General features: G+C 42.3%; 1 protein-coding gene across 1 annotated transcript in view; it reads right to left on the reverse strand.

Moving 5' to 3' along the window:
* LOC144798626 (borealin-2-like) overlaps positions 1 to 7,352 on the reverse strand; it is a 265,361-nt gene extending 258,009 nt beyond the window's left edge. Inside the window, exon 1 of the mRNA XM_078669584.1 lies at positions 7,149 to 7,352. Within this exon, the coding sequence (XP_078525710.1) occupies positions 7,149 to 7,290 (142 nt within the window). The 5' untranslated portion in view covers positions 7,291 to 7,352. The remainder of the gene's footprint in view (positions 1 to 7,148) is intronic.
* Between the last annotated feature and the right edge of the window lie 5,423 nt (positions 7,353 to 12,775).

The raw sequence follows: 12,775 nt of genomic DNA on the forward strand, positions 1-12,775 counted from the left end.
ATCAAAGCAAATCAAGACACTTTACATGGTGATTCACAGGTGACAAATATTCACAGAAACACGATTTCCACATATCATTTGATTGCTATCTGCTATGTAATATCAGTAAAACTGTATGGCTTTCCAAAGTAAGTGAACATTTCAATGGAAAGGGTGCTTTCTATAAACGACGATGCACCGCCACACGATGCTTTCGTTACATCCAAAACTCGCTCGTCACAGCCATTAATGGGAGGGGGGTCCCTTAAAATGTGTTGTTCTAAAAAGTGGGTTGTGGTTCTAAAATGTTTGGAAACCACTGATCTACTCTAAACATTTATTACAGGGGGAAACTAAAAGGATTTACCTTGTCTGACAACATTATCTGCAAGGAACCTAGGCACAAATTGCATGCCTGCAGGCTCCAACATGGGAAACATGAAATCCCTAACTAGGCAGATTGCAATAAAAGAAAAAAAATGCTTTCCACACCTCCAGACTGTCACAATAATCAGTATCAAAATGAAAGGCCTACTGCCTTTGACAATGCATTCAGGTTTGTCAAACCAGACAGAAAGGATTTAACAAGATTGAAACATTAACCCAAGGCCTCTATCTAAACAGACAGAACACAATCTTTTGGTAGGTTCAATGCATTTTAACTGTATCCTGTTCCTCGCCTGAGAGAGGAACAAATTTGGCCAGACCTCAGAAAATGTAATATGAATAATGGGTTCTCCCCCAGGGCTAAGCAAACCTTGAGTTGGGCTCAATTTTATTATAGGCTCTTTACTATCCGTACCTTGGATTACGTGGGTGCCTAGAAACTCTCAAGACCATGTAACCTCTGCCATGTTGAGCCAGAGCCTTTACCAAAGCAAGACCCCAGCAGGTATCTCTGAAAAGGCACTCTCGGGATCCTGTGCTCCTTTCCTGGTGGCAGGCTCCAGAATTACCTTCTAGGGGGCTTCCGGCACACACTGGTTGATCTTGTATCTAGACAGCTGCGCACCCCTTTTCTAGGCAGTGTCCTTCGCGCATTCTGGCAGCACTGTTTTTTTCCAGGGTTTTTTTATATGGCAAATTGGCCTCTTCAATCAAGGTAGTTGCAGTTTCTTCGACAGGATTAAGATCCAAGTCCCTTGCACAGCAATGTCGTCAACAGCTGATGACTCCACGAGGCAGGATTCTCCTCAGAGGATCCAGTTCAGCTAGTCCCTTTCTCCAGCAGGAATTTCCTCCTTTCCTTGAGTTAATCAACACCTGTCTTGCCCTGTCTAGCACCAGTCTGATAGGAAGCCAAAAATTAGAAATCCTAGCCATGCCCTCAAGTAATTCCCACCTACCCTGCTGAGTGTGTCCGGTCATTGGACCATGAGAATACTGGCACACTGACCTTAGTTTCTCACTATAATCTAAGTTTTGGAAACAATGTGTATTCCACTGATCCACATCTTGGACTGTTTACAGACTGTTCCTGACAATTGGTCAAGCCACAGTCTTTGTTCTGTACTGTCAGCAGGAAAGAGTGGAGTGATTGGGAGAACCAAAACAAAAGTACAAAAGAAGAGGCCTCCGCCCTCAGCTGCTTTTCAATTTGTTGGCGGTAAGGTCTCAATGGGGACAAATGAGGCAGAAAGGTGGGAGGAATGGTCTCTATAGCTCTAATGGACATCTGTCCATTTCCTTGCTTTAGAAGAAGCCTAGCTCACTTAATATGAACTCAAAAATTGTCCTACAGTCTACATCGGTCTAGCAGACACTGATCTCCAGCTTTCTACTGTATATATACACACACACACACACACACACACACACACACACACGAGATCCAAAATTGATTCCTTTCCCCACACAATAAAAAAATACACTCACTCCATTCGCCCCATAACCCACACATGCAGCATGTACAGCTGATACACACTCTCCATACATTTCTCCTACAAGCTACCCTGAGCCCCTTACCCTAGCAGTTCACAAGCATCTGATCTTATATTTAAAAATGCAGGTGCTACAAAATGCAACTCCTAGGTCAATTTAAGCAGCTTATAGTGTGTGACACTTTTAGAGTGACTTACCACACAGATGAGGTCAAACTACCAGAGGATAGAAAGTGAACAATTGTACATGTGTGAATCAATTTTTCCACAAGCTCTTGAAAAAGGACTTACTATAAATGTGAACAGAACTTAAAATAGAATGACCCCGACACAGGAATATTTGAGCAACATTCAGATACCCAATGTTATGCCATGGGAGCCATGCTCGGAAACCTGAAGAGTCCCAAAGCTGTCTAATAATGTGGAATGGTCTTGGTCAATGGAAGAGGTGCCAGACACAAAGAAAAAAAAGTAGTAACACAAATCCACCATCTTTGCAACAATATGTCTGCTCTCTTTTACAATGATTTCCTGAATGCTATACACACAGTAGGTTAAAGCCCAGCTGCTGAATTTCCAGTTCAAAATGTTTAAAATCCCAATCACCAAAACAGTGAAAGTCCTACCCCAGCAAATTCCAAGATCCACTCTTTGGGGTGCCAAGACTACATTTAATAAAGTAATTATTGGACTTCAGTAGCCAATGCACAAAGTTCACAGCTTAGCTTCCAAGATAAGCTAAGAACCAGACCGTTCCTTTTTGTCTTCAATGAGGCGCGGATGTATAAGCGATCAGAACTTGCCAGTTCCTCTGGGGTACCCAACATTAGGCACCCACAACTCTAAACAGCCAGCTCAGTTATTTTTTCCCTGGTGGCGGTGGCCCCCAAGGGGTTAGAGGCACTCACTGGATCACAAGGGTTCACTGTTCCAACTGGACTTTAGAGTCATGGGGACTTTAGCAGGCATTTCTCAGATATCTACATAGCTTGAAAGAGGTATTGATTAGTCCCATAATCAGGACAGCCAGCTCCAGCAAATGAGACCCAATACTAAACCAAGGTTCTGAAGAGGAGTGCCCAAGTGCCTCAGACTGGGTGATTAGAAGTATAGAAGACAAGGGGGTGCAACCTCACCAGTGATGAAGGAAAGTCTCTGTTGCTCCATGACACAGGCAATTCTGGTCCAATCTGCTTTCCTGCCATCCAGTCCAGCTGAAGGGATCTCATAGCTTTTAGGTGGGCTCCGTTACTCATTAACCGCATGCGCGCTAGCGGTTTTCCCGCTGCGTTTTGCATATTACCGCGTTACATGACAAGCTCAGCTTGTCATCCGCGCACGGCAGGTTACGCTCATGACGAGCTGAGCTCGTCATCAGCCCCGAAGAGGTTAAACTCTAGCTCCTAGTCTTCCATGTATTGCATTGCCCAAGGGCTGCTCCTAGCAGTTCATTGTTCCAACACAAATGTAGAGCATCTCCTTGATGTTCATCCAGTGTGCAACTACTGGTTCATGGAAGGAAGTATAGGCAACTACAGTGGCCAAGACAAGAAATCTGAGCAAGCCAAAACACTGTTACTTTTATTATTTCCAAATCTCAGAAATTGCAGACATGTAGTATGAAGCACTATATTAAATCAAGATCAAGACATTACTGATTTTATTTAAAATTCTTTAAAGTTATTCTAAGCAAGAGAAGCACACCTTTGTCTGCCACTTCTCAATTAAACAGGCTGTTCGAACAGGGAGTCCAAATTTAGACCCACTTGGACTGTTCGGATGTCAATCGGGATTTGCTTCCTTGGAAGCCCAAATAAAAAGGCCCCTGCTGTGAAGTGACTAACCACAGGGAGAGTTTCATCATGGCAGAAGAAACTTACCCTGAAAAGGAAAAGAGGTAGAAATCTGCAAACAAAAAAACATTTTTAAAAGGAAAAAGTTCCAAGCAAATGATATCAAGCAACGGATGTTACGCTATGCGTTCAAGCAAAGGCTATTGTATCCTCCCTGATTGGAGGCTGACTGCAGGAGAACCACAACCCTAACAGCCATTTACATGGTGCTCAATTTGGCAACAACCATCACTCAGTTACAGTAAAGTGTGTGCACCCAACACACTTATGCACTCCACTCGAAGATCTCTTGTTCTCCAACATGGTCTGGTGTCAGGGCCAGGATAGGGACCAAACTAGTGCCTGCACGATATCAGAAACCAATGTCAAATAATGCGTGACACAGTCGCAGTGCTGCACTGATTCTCTTGGAACCATTCGCAGCCATTTACACCACACATTGTGGGCCGATTGATGCCCTTTCAATAGATCTGTTTACTTCTTACAAGCAAAGGACATTAAGTCTGCCTTGATCAACGGGTGAGAACTTCTTGAGGGAGCCACTAACCCTATTGAACACCCACTTAGTCCTTTTGGTGGGAATAATTACAGCCCATAGTGACACCCAGAACATTTTGTATCTCCAGGAGGACAGCGGTGACACCAAAAACATTTCACATTGCTTAGCAGCCTGAGACTTGGCTATCCACGAACTACACAAGCCCAGCGAACTGATCGCATTAAACAACTCTTGGTTTAAAAGCATATGGAACTTCTGACAGACCAGTTGGGGGTGGTTACCATGTTGCAATTCCAGAAAGGCAACAGACCACCTTTGGAGTATTTTAACTAAAAAAGTGGAAAGTTTACTTACATTTTGTTCCTGGCGTTTGTATCAAATTGCACCCCTCGGCAGGATGGTCAGGTGTTGTAGAGAGCAATATGATTTTTTTATGTCAATATGACACACACAGTATCTGCTATGAAACCACAGATATTACTAAAATGTTCTTTTTGACTGGCTGGAAAAAAAAGGGCAGGACAATCTAATGAGGTTGGTAGGTTACTATGGATTCGTGTTACTTCATTGATACTGGCAAGTGTACCAAGATGCGCACAATCTTGAAGTAGCTGCACGTGGGTCAATGTGAGTTTTAATCTCTTTAACAGTGATTGTTTAGAGACCAGAAACCGGCACACTATATAGAGTACCCTCACACTCTTCTCATTGTGGGCAGTAACACGCTTCCCCTTGTTTCAGCGTGATCACAAGGTGCTCTTGATCTCATCATTGAGTGTGGTTGGTGAGTTACTTGAGATCGGCACATGGTGTGCACCCCACTGATGGCATGAGCATATACGCTTGTACGTGCTTCCACTGCCCTGTTCTACCTTTTCACATTAATTCACTCATACAGAACTGTCACTAGACACAGCTCATTGAGCTCACAGAGGGTTACAGCACTAATCTTGCACCCTTGAGCTCCACCACAACTATGCCTGAGGTACACACTAGGAACCTCCTAGTTTTAAACTTACATAGTTCCCCTCTTTTTGTTAGGTTTGAACAACCTTTGGGTCACTTAAGTTGGGACATTTAAGGAGGATCTCAGTGATTAACCCTTCTCAGGGCTGACTTCCCTAGGTCCTGTCCAGACCAGACTTTTTGCCAGTTTTCTTGACAATTGCATTAAGTGGCACACTAGGCGGTTTACACTCTCAACGGCGAGTAGTGTTTAACGTTGAGACTTGTTGCCTACGTAATTTCTAGGAGGAAATATCCAGTACTGACATCTGTGTCTTTTGGGTTTCTGGCTCCATATCCTGCAGGTTCTAAGCCAAACGGCTTAGTCCGACGAGACCCGTTCATTCAGCTTGGGTCGAAACTTCGACTTCCTCTTGGTTCATATATCCAATGTGATCGTTATGAATATGGAATGACATGCTATCGGATCTCATTCAAGATTGCTTGTTGAACCAGGGGTGTACAGAGTCTTATATCCATGTTTTATATACTTTCACACTCACTAGAGCACTGTATCATTTGCACTTTGTATATAATGTTATACTGATGATTGCAGAGAATTTGGAGAATATACATCATCAACAAAACCCTTGTCAGACTTTTGTTTGTTAGTAGTTTTGAACTAAGAAATATTTCTCTATATTGTTTCAATCACCACATTTATTGCGGAACTCGCTAATTTCGACTAAATGATGCCCACGGCACTTTGTATTCATATATAAATCTAAAGAGGTGGGGCATAACATCTTTTCTTTTTTCAAGCGGAGGACTTTTCCCACAACATGCTGCAAGCCCACCCCTTTTCTAGGCAACAACAGTTCTCCAAGGCTGCCCCCCTCAACTCTCTGACAGCTCACATAAGCCTGGCTCTCACTCTTTTCAACTGATACTCTAAGTCTGGAGCCCACACAATCTTTGCAACAACTGCCCCACCAAGCGTGCCCCGCACTTTGCGAGCCACACTCATCACAGACACTGTTTCAAGTCCTGTCTTTGGGGTGATAACCCACCACATTTCACATATTGCAGTCTTGGCTTACTTCCATTGAACTAACAAACCTAAAAAAAGACAGTGATTCATCGGTTAAAATCCAAGGACAAACACAGTGGCTGTGGTGATACAGAGGGAGGGGGCCAGCCCAAAGTCTGCCCACATGTTTAACGAAAGCATCCCCTTCAGGGCCGACCGCACACTATGCATAATTTTCACTCACAGGGTCTTCTCCACACACCTTGAAACATCTATTTTACTCACCCCATATGACAGCCAAGTGGCCCTCGTGATATTTGATTTTTTTTTTTTTATTCAACAGTTTGCAAGTTTTTACCCTACATTTAAAAAGTTAAAACCTAATCTACACGTCCCAGTACACAGCATGGTGAAAATAATAAAATAAAAACCTGAACTGGCTAAATTGGACAGAAGACATCAATACAGGCTAACACTCCTCCCAATTTAGGCAAGTGACTCACAATCAATTTAAAGTTAGAAGTGACACCATTTTATGTTCTTTTCTAGCTGAAACTTTCACCTCGCCAATCCAAGAGAACAGAGAAATTGAACAAAACTCAAATTCCCCAGTTTCATGTGAGAGTAGCTCAGCCAGTAGGAGGTTTCTATACGTCCTGGGATTTGTAGTCCATTTGATCCCATAACAAGTCCCAGAATGCAAAGGAAAAACCTGGACTAGACGAGGTACTTTCGCCTGGGTCTGGAAAATGTGAGATTTCTGAAATTAAATGCCCCGATGTATTTCTTTTGATGTAGATATCCGGGTGCGATCAAAGGCGTTGGGTATGCACTTAGTCCCTCATGCCTTTCCCTCACACTTTGAAAGAAAAGCTATCCACTCGCCCGCCAAGCGTTTTGCAATTGAACCCCGGGTCTTTCAAACGCCCACAAACCAACAAGCCTTTGGCGAACATGCTCACCTTGCTTTATAAATTCCCGCATGAAAAACTCGATTTTGTCGCGTTTCTGCTCTTGTGAAACGCTAAACTTCCCAGAGCTGCCCTGTCCCGAATTGCTACTTCCCTGGGCCCGGCTTCCATTTCTTCTTGTCTTGGGCGGCATGGTGAGTGACGGAGAGATGCCGACAAGGACCCGAGCTACTAAACCGAGCACAACGTGAGCCCACCTCACTTATGAACCCTTCCTTGCCTGCTCAGCACCTGAGAGCGTGCTCAAACACTGCCCTTGCGCTCTGCTCCAGCAGGCGGCGCTGTTGTGCCGCTCACATATTCCTCCCACTAGCACTCTTTTACCAACAGATAAATAAATATACATATGGTGTGTCTAATTCGGATTTTCCCTCTTAAACCTAGCTTATAATAACTTGAGATATGTAACAGAGCACTCATGTTTCCAGGTCGATGCGTAAACGGGTCAGCCATTCCAGGGTTTTTTTCTTTAAATTCTTGAAACTTAAGTCCCATCGTGCAGATCAAAATCCTGGAGTGGACCTTACACTCACTCGTTGACCTGGGAAATTCGATATCTTTTTAATGTTCAGCATTTTCTTTCGTTTCACAAAGTAAGTTTCTTTTTACTACATTGCCCTTGCCAGCAAGCTCACATAAAAAAGTTACCTCCAGTTCAAAAGCGTCCGAAGTGACAATCATTTACCATAGTGCACGGACGTGTTCGTTTGAAAACCCGTAATGGATTTTAATCTCCATTTGTTCAAAATTATGTCCCATCCCATGTGGTTACCACAATTGTTCTATATGTAATTACTGCAGTGATTTTTTTTCTCATAGGCAGTGCTAAGAATACAACGATTAAAAAAAAAATTATGTTTTGCGATGAAAAAAACAATTTGGACATTGCTACCAAATAGTATCATGGCATGTGTGCAGGGTTATCAGATGGCTCCAAGCCAACAGCACACCTTTCCATTGCTGGACTTTGCTTTTACATCTACTTACCATACATATGACACCTTCATCCAGTCTGTGCTTTTTTGACAGTAGCACTTTGCAATCTGAGACTCGTCGTGTCACATTTTTCTATTACTCGGGTGGGAGAAAAAATAACACTTTGAGAGGCCGGCTGAAGTCTAATACATATTTAATGGCAAAAATCCACCAAGCAGTAAAACTATTCTAAGTGCGAATGCCCAAAGCAATGGACCAGCGCTTCGCTGTCCGAGCCGTTGGAGCATATAATGCTTAATTCACATAAATAAAATTGCACATCTTTTATACATTTTCTATAATGCAGAAAGCAAAATCTAGGGCACGTGATGTTATGCAAAGCTCTCGACAGCAGCGAACGAGCAGATGCCTGGCTCCTCTCGGGGATAGAATATGAGAAGGCCTTGAAGTCTTGTTACAGTGGAAGGCAGTAGAACGCTGACGTCACTAACCCTGGAGTGTTAGCTAGTTAGGTCAACTTCAAAACGAGGCTAAACTTACTGGAACTGCATGTCAAGAAACAGTGGTTCTTGTGGCAAAAAAATCATAAAAGAATAATGATAATTATACTGCGCAATGGCATTCGAACTGGATCATACGGATGTCAGACAGAGAGGAGACCGAATACTGTTTGATTGGATATTTACAATTTATAACAATTATTCAAAGAGTTTGCACATATATACAACAAAATAGTGCTTTGTTTCCCCAGTGTGTATTGAAACCAAGAATCAAAAAGTAGCGAATTTGTGACAACAGTGACATACACAATTTGGTTTCCTTCATACGAGAAACAACGATTTAAAATAGTAGCTATTTATCCAAACACTGTGTTCAGTAAACAGTGCTGATGTAGTGATTTGTTTCTCTTTTAAGTCGACGGCGTTTCGACCCCTCTGCAGGTGTAGGGTCTCTTCAGGACCTAATAATGTAAGGACATCTGAAAATTTGAAAGGGAGAGTGGCATCAGCTACCTATCAAGGCGAGCGTGCGTATTTAATGTATCAAGAAATGGAGGGCCAAGACGTTACCTGAACGATTAAGGAACAATATGCGCAGCGACGTGCATTTAGTGAAGAACACCGGTGTGAAAATAAAGTAGATAGAATACTCACACTGCACCCAGCCGGGTGCTACATGTGTGAGAAGAAATAAGGAAATAGTTAGAGAGGTGGTAGTAGTAATAGCGGCACTGGTCATGGGGGGATGTGTCTGATGTTGCTTACCTCAGTGTGAGGCGGGAGAGGAAGGGAAAGGAAGGGCTGGCAACCAGTGACGAGGCACGGTGGATGCCGCTGCCTGTTGACAGTGCTTCTCCTAGACTGCTGGTGGCACTATAATATCAATGGTTATAACCGTGTTTCCCACAATAAAGAATCATCAGAAAGGTACAAGTGGCTATGAACAACCATTGAATGACACACATGATGTATGCTAATGCATCACTCACCCTATCCTTGTCTATATATATACTCCGTGCCTTTAATAATTACATGGTACTATTTAAAATTGATAAAAATACATAAATCTCATTGTCACATGGCAGACCGTTACAACATCGTTTCTCTAATAATGGATCTGATGAACTACATCTTTAAAGCAAAAAGGATCAACATGGGTTGGACACATTGTCAAACGCACATTGTGACTGAAATGTGCAATACAGACTAGCAAAGAAAGCGATTTGGTTCAGAGATTAAGTTATTTACGCTGCCATCAGCGTTTAACATGACATTTACGGGAGGGCGGGGAACTCAATGTTAAATTGTTTGAATGACTGGGAAGGGGGTTACGATTGGGAGGAATGTGAAAATATACCGTTTTGAACAATAACCCCTAAAATGCAAGTATGAGATCAGTTGAAAGGCTTGTGTAAGGCATTTTGGGATCAGTAGTATGCTGCATTGAAGGGGAGGAATCGGAAGTTCAAATGACGAGAAAGGGGTGGGATTACCACTCAGCCGTTTAAAATGGAGTGAGGCAGTAATGCACAGAATATGGTTTTCGACCGGATGGAGAACAGGAACCAGAATGTTTTATTTAAGGTATGGGACTACGTTTGGGGTTGGAAGAGGTAGTTTATTCACGTTCAGAGGAACAGAATAGAGGGCGTTTAAGTTGAGAAAGTCTAATTAAATGCAAACGAGTGAAGAAGTTGTAACCAGCATTTGTTCAGGCACAATTGATTTCAGTGGGCAAAAAACGTTATTGGCGGGAAGAACGTAAATGAATTGTATGCATTAATCTTTATTGTTTAATTTCTGGATAATACTCAAATTGATAACTAATCGTGAATATATAGCCTAACAGATATGTTTTAAACATTTGTAGATAAACCCCTGACGAAGAGCCGTGATGGGCTCGAAATGCATTGGGTGAAAGAGATTATTTAAGGAGAAATACTTATGCTGCATTCCGTGCTTTAGGATAAGGCCACGTGCATTTCTACAGCGTTTAAAGGAAACAAATGCATCTACAAGTGTCTTACATGTGACAGACCAACGAGAATGAAATTGTACAAAAAATGGATTAATTTGGAATAAAAACTGATGAAATGGATTTACTGTGGCATTATTGTAATGCGCAAATCAATGCTGTGCGTCCGGATTGGGGCATCAATACGCCCCAGTGTTTGAAGTGATGTTACGAGCACGTGATTCGGCAGTTCACGATACCGGGCTAGCACGCATAAAAGGCGGAAACTAAAATTATAAGGACTAACTGGAGAAAGAAGGAGTGCACTGTGTCATTTATTTTTTTTATTTTTTGAACTATTTAAAATTAGTCACCATTTCTAGACCTTCATTTCTAGTTCAAAATGCTATAATATACAAGGAATTAGAGAGTCTAACTGCCTTTATTCAATTGCAGGGAAACAGTCTGCCGTAAAATGAAGCTTAACTTAGTGATTAATTAGTTAGCTTGTATAATTCAGCTACCGCGTATGGTGGCTTAATTCCCCCGATACCACTGGATATTTAGCTAACTTGCTCCGCTTTCCTTGCCGCTCGAAGCTAACTAATTAATCACTCATTTAAGCTTCATTTTACAGCAGACTGTTTCCCTGCAATTAAATAAAGGCAGTTAGACTCTCTAATTCCTTGTATATTATAGCATTTTAAACAAGAAACGAAGGTCTAGAAATGGTGACTAATATTAAATAGTACCATGTAATTATTAAAGGCTCGGAGTATATATATAGACAAGGATAGGGTGAGTGATGCATTAGCATACATCCTGTGCGTCATTCAATGGTTGTTCATAGCCACTTGTACCTTTCTGATGATTCTTTATCGTGGGAAACACGGTTATAACCATTGATATTATAGTGCCACCAGCACTCTAGGAGAAGCACTGTCAACAGGCAGCGGCATCCACCGTGCCTCGTCACTGGTTGCCAGCCCTTCCTTTCCCTTCCTCTCCCGCCTCACACTGAGGTAAGCAACATCAGACACATCCCCCCATGACCAGTGCCGCTATTACTACTACCACCTCTCTAACTATTTCCTTATTTCTTCTCACACATGTAGCACCCGGCTGGGTCCAGTGTGAGTATTCTATCTACTTTATTTTCACACCGGTGTTCTTCACTAAATGCACGTCGCTGCGCATATTGTTCCTTAATCGTTCAGGTAACGTCTTGGCCCTCCATTTCTTGACACATTAAATACGCACGCTCGCCTTGATAGGTAGCTGATGCCACTCTCCCTTTCAAATTTTCAGATGTCCTTACATAATTAGGTCCTGAAGAGACCCCACACCTGCAGAGGGGTCGAAACGCCGTCGACTTAAAAGAGAAACAAATCACTACATCAGCACTGTTTACTGAACACAGTGTTTGGATAAATAGCTACTATTTTAAATGGTTGTTTCTCGTATGAAGGAAACCAAATTGTATATTTCACTGTTGTCACAAATTCGCTCCTTTTTGATTTTTGGTTCCAATACACACTGGGGACACAAAGCACTATTTTGTTGTATATATGTGCAAACTATTTGAATAATTGTTATAAATTGTAAATATCCAATTAAACTGTATTTGTTCTCCTCTCTGTCTGACATCCGTATGATCCAGTTCGAATGCCATTGCGCAGTATAATTTCACACCTGCCTGGTCTAAAACATTGTATGTCGGGCCTGGTGGGTCAGTGGACTCATATGTCCACTCCCGAAACTTGTGTTTGATCTCAGAGCCACAGGTTTGAATCTTGGCAGGTCTATTTAGCTGTTTATCCTTCCGAGGTCGATAAAATACGTTAGGATTGAGTAGCAATAAACACCTGTTATTCAGATCCAAGAAGCCCTCACGGGTGAATGTGTGCTTTTCAATTCACGGATGATATTGATAGGAACGTGGCCCTATGCTAAGCCATAGCACAAAGCTTCAATTTACTGGAGTCCCTGTGCACAATCAGCCCTACGTGAGACAATTGGGTAGCATTTATTTACATGACACCTATTATTAAGGAGCTGAGACGTAGAAGGTGTCCTGCACCTCGCAGCTTTGAGTAGGTGTATTGTTGCGCAATCTTACATTTCTGCTGCTCAAACGCATGCCAATTTCTGGATATGAGACTTTAACTTCTCATGTCATGACCATCTCATAATGGCCACCATTACAAGACCCTCTATTGTCCCTCACA

Source organism: Lissotriton helveticus, chromosome 12 (assembly GCF_964261635.1).
Source record: "Lissotriton helveticus chromosome 12, aLisHel1.1, whole genome shotgun sequence".
In the NCBI taxonomy this organism is placed as follows: Eukaryota; Metazoa; Chordata; class Amphibia; order Caudata; family Salamandridae; genus Lissotriton; species Lissotriton helveticus.